The sequence below is a fragment of the Onychomys torridus genome, chromosome 11 (genome assembly GCF_903995425.1).
Source record: "Onychomys torridus chromosome 11, mOncTor1.1, whole genome shotgun sequence".
Lineage (NCBI taxonomy): Eukaryota > Metazoa > Chordata > Mammalia > Rodentia > Cricetidae > Onychomys > Onychomys torridus.
Window position 1 is genome coordinate 15,168,152 of NC_050453.1, and position 19,481 is coordinate 15,187,632.

General features: G+C 53.0%; 1 protein-coding gene across 3 annotated transcripts in view; it reads right to left on the reverse strand.

The window, feature by feature from the left end:
- Positions 1 to 592: 592 nt before the first annotated feature.
- Itpkb (inositol-trisphosphate 3-kinase B) overlaps positions 593 to 19,481 on the reverse strand; it is a 94,859-nt gene continuing 75,970 nt past the window's right edge. For all 3 annotated transcript variants that reach the window (XM_036202067.1, XM_036202069.1, XM_036202068.1), the window contains exons 3-8: positions 13,784 to 13,883; positions 12,512 to 12,725; positions 7,373 to 7,577; positions 5,315 to 5,416; positions 4,117 to 4,188; positions 593 to 3,836 (exon numbers count right to left, since the gene is read on the reverse strand). In XM_036202067.1, coding sequence (XP_036057960.1) covers positions 3,621 to 3,836; positions 4,117 to 4,188; positions 5,315 to 5,416; positions 7,373 to 7,577; positions 12,512 to 12,725; positions 13,784 to 13,883 — 909 coding nt within the window. In that variant the 3' untranslated portion in view covers positions 593 to 3,620. The remainder of the gene's footprint in view (positions 3,837 to 4,116; positions 4,189 to 5,314; positions 5,417 to 7,372; positions 7,578 to 12,511; positions 12,726 to 13,783; positions 13,884 to 19,481) is intronic.

Here is a 19,481-nt window from a genome sequence, read left to right on the forward strand (position 1 = left end):
GCTCTGCTTCCTACACTCCTCCACTAAACAGGGGTAGCAAGTTCTGAGTTTAAATCTTTTCTCCTGACCCATTACCCAGCCCAAGTTGTTAGACTTTATTTTTTTTATTAATGGTTTTTTGAAACAGGGTTTCTCTGTGTAACAGCCCTAGCTGTCCTGTAACTCACTCTGTAGACCAGGCTGGCCTCGAAATCACAGAGATCTGCCTGCCTCTGCCTCCAGAGTGCTGGGATTAAAGGCATGCACTACCACTGCCTGGCGTTGTTTGACTTTCTGTGCCTCAGTTTCCCCGTCTGATCAGCAAGGACTACACAGTTTTGTTATTGCAGGTGATGCACTGTGAGTGAAGGGATGTATGCAGCACAGAGCCCACCATGAGCAGGGGAACCTTCTTTGTCACTGGTTGACATCCTCAAGCCACTGTTTAAAGGGGCAGCAGAATATGTAGAAGAGACTCCTTAGAAAGAGTGTTTCACATTGTTTGCAGATTAGAGTGTTACCCTACCAGACAACCACCAGGTCATCATAACTCTTCTGTGGTAGTTGAAGGGGGTATGTGTAGGGTGGGGGCATAAGGATCACATGATGCTAATAATGGTCTCCAAGGCCTTTATTGGGAAGGGGGAGAGCATCTACAGTTGACTGATGGGCACTGGGTAAGGGATGTAACAGTCCCAAGGGGAGAGGAATACAGAGGAGGAGAGCCAGTCAGGGTGCAGGAAGGGTCCTCTCCTCCCAAAAAGGCACTGATGGGTGAGCACCCTGGAGCAGGGGGTGGGGCCTATACACACAGGGTTGGCAAAACACAGGCGGTCTTGAAGCTAGATACAGCCAGCCAAAGGTGAATAGCATCGTTGAGGCTACAGCTGCCAAGGGCTCCCACAGACATGAAGGAAAGGCCCCCTGAAGGCAGGCAGAACTTGGGAGGAGCAGCCCAGCCTTTCATCTTAGTGTTTTGTGCAATTAAAACAAAAACAAAATAAATATAACTTACACACTTCTTAAAGGGCACTAACGTCTAGTCTGGGGAAAGTGGCTGAAGCAAAGCCTTCGGAGTGTGCAAAGCAGGGCTGACCACCAAGAAATCTGGTGGCCCAAGAGCGGGAGGGCTCCATGGACCCACATCTGTACACTGGTGCACGTAGCCTGTCCCGTGTCCCAGCATCTGCCTAGCCTGTCTCCACCAGGACTGTGAACATGGTTTACCAGACTGCTAGAGGTCCTGGGAAATTCCATCTGTGCCCTAACCATTCCAGGGGGACAGGAAGGAAGGGCCTCTGGCAAGAAGGAAGGGAGACAACGGTTTGGGAGAAACAGTGTAGGTGCTAGCATGGTAAACACAAAAACCCAGTGAAGCAAAACACCCTTGGTAACAGAATAACCCTAGGGAGATGCCTTTCCACGCTACTTTACAACATACTCAGCGCTAAGCGCTGTCCAGGACTGTCCTAAGCTCTTGCTGACCGGCAGCCAGTCACAGTACCTGAGCACGTTATTGTGACAGGTGACTCCTTCTTAAAGTGCTCAGTGAACTATGTTCTCTTACATACATTAAACTGGTCCCCAGCATCTTTGTTCATAGCAAGTTTGCTTTAGCAAATATTTTTCTGAGATAGCAGGAGGGGAGTTTTGGCCAGATCCTAGCTACAGTCTCTTGGAATTAATGATGCCCCTTCCCAGCCTGTACAGACCTCAGGGTCCCCTCAAGCCCCCGGGGCAACTACAGCTGCAGAGTACCAGAGCTTGCTGCCCGGTTGCTACTGACCTCCCCCACTCCAGGCTGCCTGTCTTCCCAATCATGTGCAGTCACAAGGTCTGGGCTCGCTGATGGGGGTGCGGGGTGGGGGTGGGGGTGTGACCTTTAGAAAGTCAGCCCACACAGGAGCTCACCCCATCTGAATAGGAGCCAGGAAGTTTAAATGGGTTCCTTTTTTAAAATCTGTACTTATACATCCTCGTGGGTCCCACCTCCCGCCCCCACCAACTGTCACTCACCCACCAGCATGAAAGGGGAAACACACGTGTCACATGGGCCAACAGTTCTTCTAGAACCCCAGGGAGCTAGGGTAGGCGGCCAAGAGGACCACCTCTGACCAAAGCTATCTTGACAGGGGTGTCCACATTGATCTACCCCATTTCTCCGTGGTGTCCCCAAGCAGTGCTTGCTGGCCTGGGACCCAGAAGAGCACCTGTACATGTGATCCAGGGTCTCTCAGTAAAAGAGGCAGTGACAAGCCCAGAGGAGCAGAGGATAGCTCCAAACGGCAACCGGGCTGGAGTTTGGTCTTTTAAAAGTCACACAAATCGTCCACTCTTCAGTCAGGTCACTGGCCTCACAGTTGGCCTGGTGATTAACAATGGTCCCACCTTGTGCCCCCCATGGCCCTTCAAGCAGCTCAGGACTCCAGAAAGGAGAAGGCTTGGGACAGCTCTGGGCACCCCATGAACCCTGGAAACTACCTACATGGCATGGAGAAACATTGGTCTAAGCCCTTCTAGCTGGACGAGGGACTCCAAGGGAAATTCAGAAATCACTGCAGGAAGCCCAAATCCTGCTTCCCCAAGGCCTGATACAGCCCAGACTGTTAGAGGTTCTCCCATGGAGGGACTCCGGGTATGGAGGTAGGGGTGCCTGACTACCAGGGATTTGAAGGGATAAGAGATAAGTCTGCTTCTAGGTATGGTAGGCTCTCAAGCTGCTGCCGATCCCTGGAGGCAGGTGTGGGCCTTGAGTGTTCTACCCAGCTCTGGACTTTTCCGTAGCAGGGCAGAACTAGAGCATTAAGCAGTAGCTCTAGGAGGTGGTTTCATCCCTGGAGCTCAGCTTTGCAAAATGACCCCTCTAAATTCATGGGCAGTGGTCCCAGATGGAAGAGCAAAGTTCTTTAGAAACAGTTGAGCTGCTAGCCATACTCCCGGCTCCTAGCCTGGCCTGAATCCCATGCCAGCGAGGTAGGGTCCTGATTTAGCAACTCTAGAAAAGCCACACAGTGTTCCTGGAAGCTAGGGCCTCTCACTGGAGGATTCTTGGCTCGTAAGTCACGTGCAGATCTCCAGAGGTTGTGTTCCCTTACTCCCGGAAATCAGGACCCTGGCCTGGCTTCAGGGGGCCCATGGTGGGAGGCACCAATGGGGCTGTGTATACTGATGGCATCAACCACCAGGGGGCAGAAGGGATCTACAGGTAGCCAGTCTGGGCCTGAACTTATCAGGGGTCTTCCAGAGGGAGGCTCAATCTCTCAAGACCCTCAGCAGCCAGAGAGCCCATGGCCTCTTAGACCCATGCCAGCTCTAAGTACAACGGACTGTACAGGATGTGGGGCCTAGCTTTGGGTAATTCTCTTCCAGAAGGTAGTTCTATTTAGAGAGAATTAGAAACGCCACCTCCAGGCCCTTGTGTGGGAAGGAAAAAAAAAAAAAAAGACCTAGAAAATCTCTTTTCTTTTCCAAAGTGTCCTGTAGTGCAGATGGGAGGCTCTGTTCTAGGTGGGCGCTCAGAGAGGAGCGAAGAATTGGAAGGAAGGAAGGAAGGAAGGAAGGAAGGAAGGAAGGAAGGAAGGGAGACGGGAGAGGCAGAGGCAGCAGGCTAGGCAGCGTGGGTAGGCAAGGTGGTGGTGGCCTCAGGTGAGTGGGCTACCCTGGGACATTTCTGTCAGGATGTCGATGAGGTTGTTCAGCCCTGAGAGGTAACCATCCTCGCGGTTCCCCTCCTGCCAGGGAATGTCATGTTGGAGGGTCTGGCCTTCCGGGAGGGGTGTGGTTTTCCCAAAGTCAATCATCCACACCTTGGCTTGCTCCTTCTTGTCATGGATGAAGAGGAGTGAGCTGCCAATGACCTGGAGGGAAACAGGACTGTGAGAAAGGACGCCGGGAATTGGAGCCAGGGCTGGGGTGGGGCAGGATTGGGAGGACAGGGGGGCCAGGAGGAGGGAGAGGAGGGGGGCTTGGAGGGGACACGGCTGGGGTACTCGAGGGGCTAAGAAAAGCCTGGGGCTATATAATCCTGAGGGAGACTTGGATCAACAGTTTCACTTCCTACTGGAACTGGGCGTGATGGTGAAGGGTGTCAGTCAAGCAGGCAAGGCGTGCTGTCAGGCTGAAGGCTCAGTACCCTACCTCATGGCACTTGAAGAAAGGAGAGACTTCCAGGGTTTCTCGAATGGCCTTCAGCCGGTCCCGGTAGGCGATCTGAGGACAGAGATGGCCACAGTTTCACGTACTCTGTGTTGGGGTGGGGCCGTGGAGTCAGATCTGTTTAGTTCATCCGGGTCACTGAATTGCAAGCAGCAATGACCTTGTACTGAACACTTACTCCAACCTCACCTACCCGAGCTGAGCTCAGAGTTACACCTTTCCCAGAAGACTATGTGACCCTCAACCTCCTCCATGAGGGGGCAGCCAATCCCAGCACGCCAGTCAACAGTCAGAGCCCAGAACTGGTTGCCATGGTAACTTCCTGGCCACAAAGTGCTGTGCCCCTGACTAAAGACAGGGTAAGGGGAAAGCCACAGTATAAGAGTCCCCTCCACAGAGCCTTACTGATCTTCCTGTGTTAGCAACAGGGTGCCTGATCATCCCCAAAGGCCAACTCTGTGAGTCTCATCACCCACGACTCACAGGGCCACTAGGGAAGCCCATACCACAGGGTTCCAGCAGTGACACAGGCAGGACAAGGCAGCAATACTCTGGAGTCCCTAGCAACAGCAATCAACCCTTCCCTGGAGTCTCCTAGCAACAGCAATCAATCAACCCTTCCCTGGAGTCCCTAGCAACAGCAATCAACCCTTCTTGGAAATGCAATCTGTGGCATGACTCTGAGGGTCTGAAATGCTCCGGACAGATGCCCAGGAACCAGAGGACTGGTGCTGCAGAACTGCATGCTGTGCATTCCAGCCTTAGAGGTCTGGGCCTGCAGGCAGCAGGAAATGCAGGGACCTTAGATGTGACCTCTAGCTCTGTCTTTCTACCTGTGTGTCCTTGACCTCCAGAGTCTCCTTGACTGTCAAATGGAGACAGGAATGTCTGCTTGCTTGTCCTCATCAGAGGGCCTCTGGGAGGATTTGAAGAATGCTCAGTTCAACCCTCGGCCAGCAGCATATGTGCTAAAGAACTCCTGCCAAAGTTCCCTCATAGGGAAGGACAGTGTGCTGGGACAGAGTGACTGAGAGCTCAGGAGAGTGTCAGTGTTCCCCACGCTTCTCTGAGCACCTGTGGATTCTGGGGACGACCACATCACCTTCATACAGAAGTCTGGGGCTAGGGTTTCAGCACCACTCCTGGCTTAGCTAGGTTTGGACCCCAAACCCTGACTCACCAGGATGTTCTGGTTTCCTTTAGTGAATTCTCTGAAGGCCTCGGTGACCTGCTCTCTTGTTTTGGTCTTCTTGAAGTCACGGTTCACAGAACCATCTTCCTTCTGAGGAGGGAGTCACCCAGAGGGAGTCAGCAGAGGGCCCATGGGACGGACAGCTCATGATCATGACCCTCACGCTGCTCTGTGGAGGTGTCAGGTGCTGAGGTACAGCGAGGCAGGTGCAACCAGGCGATCGTCACCTGGCACAGGAGAGCCTGTCCTGGGCCCCAACAGAGGAGTTCGCAGAGTGGCACCAGGTCCCCAGCTAGACACTACTTTAGGAAGTCTTAATGGTGTGAGGGTATCTGAGACAACAGCGGAGAAGCGCCCATTCTAGGCAAGGGCAGCAGGGGCCCAGGGTGACTGAGAGCTTCACTTCCTGCTCAGAAGCTTGGTCCCTGGACCAGTGCCTCACAGTGCGTCCCATTAGTGTGCTAGCAGCCATCTGGATGATCAGGCTAACGGTCACCCTATCATAGGCTTGGGTTCAAGTGACTCTCATTTAAGAGTTATCCAAAGCGTGAGAGTACAGTGCTGGCAATTTTTATGACATGGCAAACTGAAGCTGTAAAGTGTCTCTAAGGAAAAGGCAAAAAGGAAATGTGTGTGTGCACATATATGTGTATGTGTGTGTATATATATAGATACGTATATATATGTATACATATAGATATATATTTGTATATACACACATTCATATTAGTTCTATAGTTTGCCGACATTCAGTTTGGGTCTTGTGACACATAGCAGATCAAGGGGATACTATGCAGATTCTCCCAAAGTCAAGGTTTAAGACTGTGTGGCTGCATCCCTACTTCCTCATCCACCATCTCCATGTTCTGAGCTCAGGTAGCCTGGGCAAGTACACAGAGCTCTGTTCTTTAGAGATAAAGGAGGAGAAAGGGTGGGTCCAGCAGGAGCCCTGACATTTGCACCTGTCCACCTCCAGCTGGGAATAGGTGACAGCTATCTCTTCAGGGAGGCTCCTGCAGGAGAACAGCCAGCAGCTGGGTCTGAAGGAGCCGTGGAGGGGATGGCACCTCAGGGGAGCCTTCCTCATAAGACCTCCCTGCTAACCAAGGCAGGGGAGGGCAGTTGACATGTGGTGCGTGCAGTCAGCCCCTCTCAGCCAGTGGATGCTGCTGGCTGTATGATGCCACGGCCAGGAGCACATTGTGCCTGGGTGAGAGGTGCCAGGGCATGCTGTCCAGACAGACCGCCAATGGAGAGGACGTGTGTGTGTGTGTGTGTGTGTGTGTGTGTGTAATTTGTGTCCAGTCTGAGAGCTGGATACTGTCAAGAAGGAAAGATGGTTTCAGAAGAAAGGACAAATGACTTCCTCTGTCTCCAGCTCTAGAAACCAGTGAGACACTGGTGGTCACAGGAACTCATATCTCCACACTCTGTGAGAGAAGGTTGTAGGAGCTGCCCCTCATTTCAGCTACCCAACTCGGATGCCATGCTGGAGAGGGGGCCAGGCAGACCAAGCCTGGGCCAAGAAAGGGAGGACCAGGGCCCTTGAAGGGACTGCCACCTGAGACAATGAGGAGTCTGTGCACCCTCTCCCTGCTCCTAGCTAGGTCTTGCAAATCTAGTAGTTAGGGACATGGGCCGGAACATAGGGACAAGGACAGTCTTCTGAGACCCTTTTCAGGGCACCCAAGAGGAAAGGATGGAGGAGGAATTTTCGAGGCAATCCCAGGTAGCCACAAACCTCTCCTTACTGGAATTTCACTGGCACTGAACCAACATCTTCCCTGTGGCGGGTGTATAAGCTGGCTCCCACGTAAGGTTCTCTGTACAGCCCTACAAATAAGCCACCTCCACCCCAAGGTCCAGTGGCCTTTCACAGCCAGTTCATCTGCACCTCCAGCTGCAGAACAGACCAACACCCCTGAGGCTGGCTGTCCACACTTAGGCCTGTAGAGGTAAGCCTCACAGACTCCAGCATCCCAAGGCCCTCATCACCACCAAGAACCGAGAGGCCTCAACATCCTCAGGCCACACCTCAGCTCTCACCTTAATGCCCTCGATTCTGAAGCCCAGGGTAGCTGTAGAACTGATAGTTTCTCGCCACTGCATGTAACGTGGCTTGGTCACAGCACGCTGGGCTTTCTCCTCCTCAGTGGGGGCCTCAGGGTCCACCTCAACCATCTTCTGGTACATGTCCTTCCGCAAGCTCGGCTTCTTCCGGGCCTTGGTGAGTTCTTCCTCCAGGTATGTCCTGCATGGGAGATGAAGGACATGAGGGCTGGGTCACAGCTTCCTGTAGCCATGAACTGTCTGGTGAATGAAGACTCTGAGCTGGCTGTGTCTGGTCTCAGGACAATGGTCAACACAGCAACATCTATGAAGAGGTGTATCTATTAGAGAGCCATGCACTGTTTGAGCTGATTTGAGGAAGAATGTCCCCAGTGCTTCCAGAGCACCTTGATGCTAGCACTGTGAAGGCCTGATAAGCTCAGGAGCCCCCTCCAAGGGGCCTTTTCTAGGGTCAGCAGAAGGAAGATGCCAGAACAGGGCTCAGTTTGTGGAAGAGACAGAGGGCAGGGTTCCCCTGGGAACTCTGTTGTGCCCTGGCTGCCTGGAAAGCACATTCTGTCCTTTCAACCCTGTCCTCATGCAGCCCGAGGCTGAGCTGCAAACAGGATTCTCCTAAGCACCAAAGGCAGCATAAAGTGGGAGCAGCAGTGACCTATGCTGGAGAGAGCTCCGTGACCTATGATGGAGAAGGAGCTCCGTGACCTATGATGGAGAAGGAGCTCCGTGACCTATGATGGAGAGGGAGCTGTGTGATCTATGATGGAGAGGGAGCTGTGTGATCTATGATGGAGAAGGAGCTGTGTGACCTATGATGGAGAAGGAGCTGTGTGACCTATGATGGAGAAGGAGCTGTGTGATCTATGATGGAGAGGGAGCTGTGTGACCTATGATGGAGAGGGAGCTGTGTGACCTATGATGGAGAGGGAGCTGTGTGATCTATGATGGAGAAGGAGCTGTGTGATCTATGATGGAGAAGGAGCTGTGTGATCTATGATGGAGAAGGAGCTGTGTGATCTATGATGGAGAGGGAGCTGTGTGACCTATGATGGAGAGGGAGCTGTGTGATCTATGATGGAGAGGGAGCTGTGTGATCTATGATGGAGAGGGAGCTGTGTGATCTATGATGGAGAGGGAGCTGTGTGACCTATGATGGAGAGGGAGCTGTGTGATCTATGATGGAGAAGGAGCTGTGTGATCTATGATGGAGAAGGAGCTGTGTGATCTATGATGGAGAAGGAGCTGTGTGATCTATGATGGAGAGGGAGCTGTGTGATCTATGATGGAGAGGGAGCTGTGTGATCTATGATGGAGAGGGAGCTGTGTGACCTATGATGGAGAGGGAGCTGTGTGATCTATGATGGAGAGGGAGCTGTGTGACCTATGATGGAGAGGGAGCTGTGTGATCTATGATGGAGAGGGAGCTGTGTGACCTATGATGGAGAGGGCTGCTCAGGGCTCTGTAGCCCAGTTGTGTCTCAGAGATAAAAGTGCCACACCAGGTCACTGAGCCTCTGATTCCAGGCAGACTAAGAAAACATGAATTGCCTCATGCCGTAAGTAGTCTGCAGGCTAATGGGTGAGACACTATCTCCTGGGTGAGGTGACAGGCAGAGTCAGGCCAGGCTCAGAGCAGCCTGGAGTGGAGTCCTTGGTCCAGAACTCTGGGGACCAATCCTGGTTCCAGCACCACCCTCACAAACTTCCACCACCACCTCCAACTGGGCATATGACTCACCCCAGCCCCCTCCCCTGTGACAGCCTTCCCAGCTATCTGCATGCTGCCTAGGGCCCTCATGAGGCAGCAATCAGCAGTCAGCTTCAGGATGGGGAAGTGGGCCCCCTGAGCCCTGCGTGGGTGTGAGCTGCCCTCAGAGGCACCCTCCCTTCCCCCTGCCCCCCCCCAGGCACTGTCCCAATACCCCTTTCCACATATTTCCCAGAATGCCAGTCTAGGTCCCAGAGCAGACAGAACAAAAAAATCTACATCTTGTAGAGGAGAGGATTTCAGATTTCATGTACTGAGAGAAAATTCCCAATTCTCTGGGATATACGTGTGTAAACAAGTCCTGGTTATTTGGGAAGACTGTAAGGGGAGTGCATTAACTCTGGTTGGGTACTTGCATGCATACACATCCCATGCGGTTATGCATACTCATGCACACAGCACACCACTGTGCATGCAGATACCAAGTTATCAGTGGACCTGTGTACTGTGGGGGAGGAACTCATGCCTCACACTCCTGAGGGTGCAACACAGGCCTGCCGGGCAGGCAGTAGCCGTACTTCTGCAAAGAGTCCTCAGTAGTTTCTTAAACAGGAAGCAGACACCAATGTCACAGCCCTATCCACATGGACCTTTCTTCTAAGGGGCCCCCACAGCTCCAATTAGGCAGAACCAGTTGTTCTCAGGCACTGAAGGGGGCCCGGAGAGGGGTTCCCAATGGATCCTAGCTGGGTAATAAGTCTACTAGAGGAACCATTGGTACCTATCACTGCCCTGCTGTGGAGGGAATGCTTGAGCTTTATCCCTTGTAGGGGAGTGGAGTCCTGCTCATCAACTTCTAGAGCCCAGAGAATGGATCTGGGGTCACAGAGACCTGTTCCCTGATGGCCAGAATCTGGGAGAGAGGCAGAAAGGGAGGTGGCAAGTCCATGGGACATCAATAGGTGTTAGCTCAAGGCAGGGACAGCTTTTCTGGGGCCCAGGGGCTGGAAGTCAGCCCTAGGTCTGGATGACAGAAGACACAACCACAGTGAACAGGAAGTTATTAATGCAAGGATACCTATGAGCAGGGTACCTGTTCCCTTGGAGCCAGGTCCCTAGGAAACACCCTGGTTTAAGATGCCTCCAGGGTCCACATGGCTTCCCTCAGTACCACCACCTCTTACCCAACATGACTAAGTCCAGCCCAGCTGATGGGCCTTCCTACCAATTTTGCAAGCCTCTGCCTCATGCCCTGAGACTTGGTGCTTGACAAGGACCCATGTCCCAGCCTCTTCCTGCAGCAGGGAAAAGCTGTGCTCTGGTGACAGCTGTGGACTGCTTATCTCAACGCAAGCACAGAGGGCTGTGTTTCTGTGCTACTGCCTTTGAGAGAAAGTCACAAGTTATGGACTGAAGAGGACTAGCCTGCCACTCCAGGGAGCTCTGTGGAAACTGGACCCCTGGCATCTCCATAGAAGGCAGGCCATGGTTGAGGTCCTGGTGTGCAGTCCATAGGCCTAGGTACATCTGTACTATGTTGCTACCTAGGAAGTTATCCCTGGAGAGTCCTGCTCAAATGATAGCGTAGCCTCCTGGACTCCCAGTGTGGCTGGCTGTGGGACATGCTGGGACAGCGTACATCTAATACTGTGCTCAGAGCACAGAAGGCCCTTAGGGTCTGTGTGGGGGGAAGGTAGGGCTGCTTCTGGGGAGACCTCCCCTTCCTTAACCCCATGCAGGGTGGGGTTAACTAAGCCCTTTAGGGTAGAAGAGCTCTGAGGTACGAAGAGAGAGAAGTTACCAGGGTAGCAGACGTGGGAAGCCCAAGGGGATGGGTGCCCCGTCCCTGTAGTTTCCCAGGGAGTAGTCAGCCACACGAAGCAGAAGGCACAGGCAGTGCTAACTTTCAGGTACAGTTGTACATGTCTGGGCACCTGCAAGAATGCCTAGTGGGACTGTGCATGTGCCCACCTCCCTCCCCGGCAGGCAGACTGAGCCCTGGTCTTCCCATGTTGGAAGGAAGGGCAGGGCCTCTGCTTGAGTGGTCATAGACTAGTGCCTCGTGGAAAGAATTTTCTGGAGACAGAAATAAGGTATCCAGAGATCTGAGGCTGGGTGGTGGCAGCGGGGACATTCTGCTTTCTCCTTCACTCACCCTAGCTCCTTGTGGGCCAAAGCATCTAGGAATGGAGGAGGAGGAGGAGGAGGAGGAGGAGGAGGAGGAGGAGGAGGAGGAGGAGAAGTGATGGAGAAGAATGAATAGCAGGGCCTGTATTTCCCCGTGACCCCATCTCTACCCCGGGGACAAGGGGAAAGGGACATGTCTTGGTCGGCTGGCAGGAGGTGATTTTAGGACAGAACTCCCAGGAGGAAGGAGAAGGAAAGAAAGGAGCTGTGATTGGCTTAACCCGAGTACACTGAGCTCTCCCTCCTTCTCGATACCATCATATAAGAAACAGCATTTAATGGGCTGAGGAGATGGCTCAGTAGGCAAAGTGCTTGCCACACAAACACGAGGACCTGAGTTCAATCTCCAGAACCCACATAAAAAAGTAAAGCATGGGGGTGTGCATGTGTTATCCCAGTGCTGGGCAGGTGGAGACAGGTGGGTCCCTGGGGCTGGATGGCCACCAGCCCACCTAATCAGAGAAGCTGAGGCCGTGAGAGATACCTTAAAAAAGAAGCTGGACAATTCCTAAGGAACAAGACCCGAGGTTGACCTCTAGTCTCCATATGCACATGCATACACAAAACCACACACTTGTACACGCCCACCCACATGCTAAAGAAACAGATCAGTTGGATTATTCAAATCAGATACAAGCTTCATCTCTGAGCTCAGTCCACTGTCCAGCGTGGGTATCTGCAGCCAAAATCAGGCTCTCTGGGGTGGACATGTAGTACTGGAAACTTCACAGGCTGACAGCCAGGAGGCTGTCAGGTAATGTCCACTTCTGCCTGACGCTTTATGGCCCTCCAGGCTTTGGAGCTTTCTGCAAGGTATGAAGTCACCTCAGGCTCACCCACCACCTGCCACAGGGACCTCTGAAGCTCCCAGACTCTATCTAGAGTTGCATCCTGGTGGCAGGTCTTTTTTTTTTTTTAACCAGCATGTGCTACAAGCCAGCTCTGTGGTCCCTCTCCATCCCTGTCTCCCCTGCAGTTCACTTAACAGGAGGTCATTGTCTTGCTTCCTCCCTGCTGGATACTCACCTCACTTGAGGACCCCACCTGACTAGACCCCTTCTGTCTGCTCCCCGGGAGGTTCAGCACCCAGCCAGGGCCCCTGCCCTGTCTTTTCCAGCTCACTAGAGAAGAGAAGCTCTGGGCATGGCAGAGCTAGCATCCCGTGTCCTCTGCCCAGCCAGGCATGGCGGGGAGGGGCATATGCAGCAAGGAGCCTGGCTCACCTGATGCCCATCTTGCAGTCCATCACGCAGGGCGAATCGAAGTCAGCCAGCAGGTCATCCATCTGGTTGTAGCGCTCCCCATCCTTCACCACGTCCCCATGGTAGGCTGGCACGAACGGTCTCAGCACATCAGCCATCAGCCGGTCCAGGCAGCGCTGCTCAGATTCACAGTGCTTCTTTAGGATGCGGCCATTGGCAGCTGCCTTGAAGCTCCCTGCAGGGTAAGTAGGAGGAGAGCCTCCAGCCTCAGTGGAAACCAGGGATGTCTGGGATTGCCCCCCCCTATCCCCATCTCTTGCAACGACCCCTTGGAAGCTGCATCAGGACCATCCCCCTTCCACTGCAAGATACTACAACACTGGCTAAGCTGAGGGATGAAGTTGTGGCCGTTTGTGGACAAGTGCCTTAAGGCAAATGGCTTTGAGTCCTGGTGACTCATTCACTGACTGCAACTCTGGCTGCTCCCTATCTGGCTCCAATCTCCTCACAACCAAAGTTATCAACAGGACTTTGCATAGTTCTACCCACTCCTCAGTATTACTACGAGCATCCCACCCCCACCTCAGCCCTACTTCTTAACCAAGTAGGTATCCCTGACTCTTAGGAGAAAAAGCTCAGTGCTGGACAGGGGACAGAGTGGGCACAGGCCGTCTGGGCAGTGCTTCTTTGGAGCCACACCCTCAGGGAGTACAGAGAGCCACACCATCTATGTCTTGGCCTGAAAAGAACCTGCAGGGCCATGGAGTCATGAGAGCTGTGGAGTGGCCATGGAGGTGTCCCCAGAGGACAATACATGATAAAGGGCTCCATCTGGGGCCTAGCTGACTGCTATCACCTGGGTGACTGGGTGGCATCCCCCTCCAATCCAAGTTCCCTCCTGGTAGAGACTCTATCTCCACTGATGCTGTAGCCGCTAGAACACGGTGATGCAGGCACACACCGCGGCTGCTCAGTGCAGTGGTTTAGCTTTGCCTCTTTGTCCAGGATTACAGAGGGTAAACAAACTATAAAGAACTGATCTGAGACCGTGTTAGTGAGGGAAACTAGAGGAGAGGCTGGGAGACAAAGAGAGAGTGGGAGAATCAGGGACAAGACAGGTAGGATGGATATATTCTTGGGGACACAGTGACAAGAACTTTGGAATGTTCTGTTGTCCACAGGCCACACCTTGTGCCAAGGTCTGTCGAGGGCTGCCGTCTCCTGGAGCACCCTGCACCAGCCTTCCCCTCCTACATTCACCCAGGACCTCCCCAGGAGAGCCGAGTCCACTACCTGCATGTCCCGCCAGCTGGATCCAGGGGTACTTCTTCTTGAAGGACATGACAAAGGGGGACCACTGAACCATATTCTTTATCTTCCTCCATGACTTGCTCTGGAAAAGCAGCAAACAGAGTGATCTGGGTGAGACACTGCCACCGCGTTCTGGTCAGAATGAATTTAAGACAAGGCAACTCGACACCCATGGCCACTGCACCCGAGGGGCCACACGCACACCTCAGGCGCCCATGGGTGGGCTCCAAACACCTTGTTGGCTATGTAGCAGGCACAGTCAGTCACAAGTAGCTTTGCCACGGTTTACAAACAGGCTGAACAAGGAGCTCGAGGGATTTCTTAGGGGCTGTTCAGGTAGGTGAAGGAGGCAGGCAAAGCGTTCCCAATTCAGGGCTCTTTAACCTAGACCCTTCCTCAGCAGGGAACAATTAAATTAAATCGATATCACTCCTTTCATGGACCCACTGCCCCTGGTGCTCTGGTTTTCTCATCTGTCTAGTGAGGGGCAGACAGCTGGTCCACCGGGTTCTGGGGACTCATGGATACCAGGACTCTGGAAAATGACCTTCTGTACCAAATTCAGTGGTCTCAGCTAGAGGGTCACTGTCACCAGCAGCTAGGTGTCGCCGCACATTTTATCTGTGGATGCTATGGTAAATTAGCACTAATGAAGAAGCATTCCACAGAGGGGCCATTCATAGATGACTGGCGAGTACCAGGTGGGATGGTACACCTGGAGTCCCGTCAGCAGGCCAAGACGGGAGGCTCGCCCCAAAGCTTGAGTCTAGACTAGATGATACAGTGAGATTCCCCCAACTCAACACGTGAGCACACACGCGCGTGTACACACACACACACACACACACACACACACACACACATCAAATCACCTTCTAGGGAAGTAAGGGTCTGGAGGTTGCCCAGCTGAGGACAGACTCTGGAGAGGATAATGACAGCCAGCTTTGGCACAACCCGAACCAGCTGGCTGCCATGGAGCCTGGAGACAGCGGGAGGCAAGTGTGACCAGGAGCAGGGAGCGAGCACAGGCAGGTGAGTGTGATCAGAAAAGTGAACCCCCAAGTTCTGGGGGTTCCAGAGTCTTTCCACATCTGAGATGAGGAGACCCGAAGCCTCCACTGAGAAGCACCATGAGCAAGGGCTGCATGGCCAAGGCCAGGGGGTCCTAGCATAGCGAGACCAGTTGCAGGCTGGTGGAATATTCCACTTGGAAGGAGTGATGCGCATTTGTCCCAGAGACCCTGACATTCAGGGTTGACCTCGAGTTTTTAAGCAGCAGCTGTGCTAGGCAGCATCAGAAAAGGCAGTCTCCTTGGGCCAGGCAAGGGAAGAGGCTGCAGGGAGTCTGTACATCCTTCTTGCTTGTAGGAGTAGAGATAGATGACAGGGCAAGGGACAGACAGACACTCATGACCTCACGAACATCCTGGGAAGCACAGCAGCCCATCAGCAGCCCGATCCACTCCCAGGAGAAGCAGCTTTCCAGGCCTGGGGCAGCCTCCCTCCAAGCACTTTCAAGCAGGAAGCTGTTGTACCTATAGAAAGGTTCCAGACCTCTTGTCCCAGCAAGGACAGGGAGGAGAGGAAGGCACCTACAACCTGGGCGAGCTCCATCAAGGGACTGGACTGCTTAGCCTTGATTCTCTCCCAGCAGAGATTCTACCTGAACTCAGACCACCACCCCAGGCTTTGACCTTCCCACGTGGCTTCAGACGCCTCTCCCTGAGTGGCAGAGTGTTTCCCAGGTCTGTCCTTTGTGACCTCCTAGCCACCACAGTATCTACACAGCATCCGTGGACCCTCCCTGAGTGTCCTTAAGAGCTCCAATGCATGAGAGGTCCTTCAGAGCTCTATGCACATCAGATCCTCCCACGGGACTCCAAGGAAGCTGGCTGGCTGACTGTAGTCAGCTCTTCTGCCTCACTGGCCTGAGTCAGGATGATGAGCCTAACGGTGTCACTGGGGATGCCGAGTATGACAGCACAGGGGACCCACTGCCGGCTGGTTTCTGTCACACACTCATTCCCCCACCAACCAGTGGCAGATGGCAGAACTCCTATCAGCAGACATGTAAATACAGGCACCAGCCCCAGCCAGCACAGGGCTGCTGTGTGGGTGCTTGTGACAGGCTGGGGGTCCTGTGGACTTGTGCTGACCTTCACCAAGTCTGATGGTGACACAGATGAAGCACCCCAGCTTCAGCCCGTCATTTCCCCTAGTCCAGCGGTTCTGAACCCATAGGTCATGACCCCTTTGGAGGGTCAAACCACCCGTTCACAGGGGTTGCATAAAGACCATTCTGCATATCAGATATTGACATCACTATTCATAAGAGTAGCCAAATTGCGGTTATGAAGGAGCAATTAAAATAATTTTATGATGGGGGGGGTCACTGCACATGAGGAACTGGATTAAAGGGTCGCGGCATTAGGAAGGTTGAGAGCCACTGGTCTAGTCCATTCTCCCCCTTGTTGGTAAGAATCAGGTCACACTGAAAACCTGCAATCCATCTTCTGTCCACAGTGACAGCTAGCATTGGGGACAGGGGACAAATACGAGGAGGGGATTCTGTCTGCTCCCTCAGTGGAGGAGCCCAGAACCTTTGTAACACGCCTCCAGTTGCCACCAGAGCTTGGTGATGTCCTGTTCTGGGGCTGGTACACCTCCAGCACAGTCACCAAGTGACATAAAGTTTACATCTGCTGGGTATGAGCAGAGCTGGTGTGTGCTTGCGGACTCCGGAAGGACTTGTGTATGTACAGTGTGCATGGGAGCTCACTGTGCACAGTAAGGAAGGTGCCACAGAGGAAGCTGGTATGTCCACCAACAAGTGAGGGGATGTGGGGACCGCTGGGGACCCAGGGCTGCCGCTCTAATTTCATGGCAGAAATTAAGCCAGCTAAGTCACAGGCATGAAGCCTTCAGCAATTCTTTAAGCAAACTTGAGCTGAGGACCGAACCCAGGGCCTTGTGCTTGCTAGGCAAGTGCTCTACCACTGAGCTAAATCCCCAACCCCAGCCTTCAGCAATTCTTTAAGCGACTTGAGCTGAACCAATTCCTGGATTGTTGTCCTCTTATTCAGACCAGCCCTGGCTGGGCCTTGCTCTGTATCCACATGCGGGCAGGATCATTTCTTACCCAACCTGACCTCAGGTTGTACAAGGAATAGGAAGGTCCTGACTCATCCAGGACTCGTTAAATTTGGATCAAAAGGATCAGAAAACTGCCAGGTTAGGTAATGCAGTTTTTAAAACCCTCAAGGTGCACGAGATGTGGGAAGCCCTCGAGAGCTGAAATTGCTGAAGCCACCGAAATCAGTCTGGACAGCTTCACAGCTGTGAAGCTAACTTGAAACTGTGAAAATATCCAGAGGATGTGAAGAGGGGTTTGTAGTGGGAGGAAAAACAAACAAACAAAACCCCCCCAAACCAAACAAAAAAGCACAATAACAAAAATACAGAGGCCCACAAACCTCAGCCCTCTCCACACCTGAGGTGTGGGGGTGTCACGGGGGGGGGGGAGCAAGCAGGCCACCAGCAGCACAGTGCCATCAGCAGGCCAGTTCCACACCACGCTGAGCTATAGGCCACAGGATCAGTGAACAGGAGACGGGCAGCTTAGTGAGCTCAGGCAGCCACAGCCTGACCTACATTGTCCCTTTTCCTCTTTGCCATGAGCTTCTTCTGCCTCAGAAGCAACTTGGGCTTCTACTTCCAGAACCCAAGGCCACTTGCGTCTCACTACTCCCTACTCTGGCACCTCTGTCTTTTGGTAGAAATGGCCCACTGTACGGAGGCCACAGGAGAAAGCCTGGGCAGGATCTGACTTTGTATGTTTGTGTAGGCTACAGTTTCCGGGGTATGCCACCCTCTGGCTGCCTTTCCTTCAGGCACCTGCAGACATGCTATGGGGATGTAATGCCTTAAACAGGAAGGAATCGCCGCTAAGAGTGGCCATTATCTTTTGCAAAGCCATCAGAAAAGGAACAGTGGTATCAGGGGTGAGAAAAAGCACGGAGTTCCCAGCACTGGCTGTGGGGATGAGGGGTCTCTTGCCTACCTCTTTCAATGTAGCAGTCAGCAAGGGCTTGGCACAACATGGAAATGGAAGGCCCCTTGTCCAAAATGTGATGGGGCTGTCCAGGCACGGAAGGCAGTGGAATGTGACCTTTCCAAGGCCAAGTAGGTATGGGCTCTGCTGTGCGGCTCCCCAGGGCTGTCAAGAGCCTCAGTGTACCCATGCCCAGGCTGTTGCAGGGGAGCAGACCTCCTGGGGACAGCCACTGCTGTTTGTCTCTGGTGGATGCTTGTCTGTCTGTCTACTCTCCTTCAGTGCCTGATTGATGAGTCCTCTGCTGAAGTGACAAGCTGTCCCCCACCATCAGATATTGTCTGAACACTGCCTAGATCCTATGGTGCTGGGCTGTTTATAGAGGCAGGGTGATGGAGCTGAGTGCCACTGAGCCTTGGAGTAGGAAGCACCCTCTATTCTTCCAGGTCCTACTGCCCTTGGATGGACAAGTGGAGACCTCAGTGTCCCCATCTGGGTACCCCTGTGGTCACTTGGTGACCTGGTGGTACAGACCTCTCTCCTACCACGTGCTCTGCTCTGCACATGGCCAAGTCCAGGCAAGCCATAGGATCCACTCTGTCTTGAGTTCCAATCTCTCTGTTTGTTTGCTTTTTCCTCTGAGACACAGTGTGCTGGCAATAACCTACCAGGCACTTCCAAAGAGCCGGAGGGCAAGTGGGATGGCCATGGGGTGAGCCAACGTGTGACTGATCATTTATGGGTCCCCACCCGCAGGCCCACAGGGGTAGACCCAGACCACATAGCCAGAGCTCAGGAGCCCAGTGTCTCCGTCGTGCCACTGTCTAGAGCGGTGCTTCTCAGTCCTCCTAATGCTACAACCCTTTAATGCAGTTCCTCGTGTTGTGGTGACCCCAACTATGAAGTTATTTTTGTTGCTATTTCATAACTGTAATTTTGCTACTGTTATGAATTGTAATATAAATATCTGATATGCAGGATGGTCTTAGGCAACTTCTCTAAAAGGGTCTTTTGACACAGGGATCATGACCTACAGGTTGAGAACCACTGGTCTAGAGGCTCTGTGACACTGGATCCCCAAATGACTGACATCACCTGGGGGGCCATATTTTGTGGGTCCACAAAATCCAGTCCATAAGGAGGTGAGACTCTCTGGGAAAGTCCCTTCCCCCCCGTGACCCATGCTTGTTCGATTCTTCCCCTCCAGTAGGTCTCTTCTCATTTCAATAGTTTAATAACTCAGCTTTTATTTTTAGACACCTTTAAAGAAAAATTATCTCCCCTGCTCCCCCTTTTTAGGGTAAAAGAGATGAGGGGGAAATATCTAAAATATCACTGCACCTTGACTCTCCTAAAAATCCTGCCAGACTAACGCTCGGCTATGCATGCATGAGGATCCGTGTGCGTGCACAAGCAGGGAAATCACATGTTCAGGGTCTGTGGAGTTGCTAGGTTCGGGGCTGACATCAATGGAAGCCTCACAGGACTGACATGCTTGTTTCCCTCCTGCTCAGGGGCATCAGAGCTTCCAGCTCTTTGTCATTTAAATTCTGAAGATTTTGTTTCAGCCAACAGGATGCCCGGCCCCCCTTGTCTCCTAGTTATAAAACAGCTTCCCATAGACAGTGA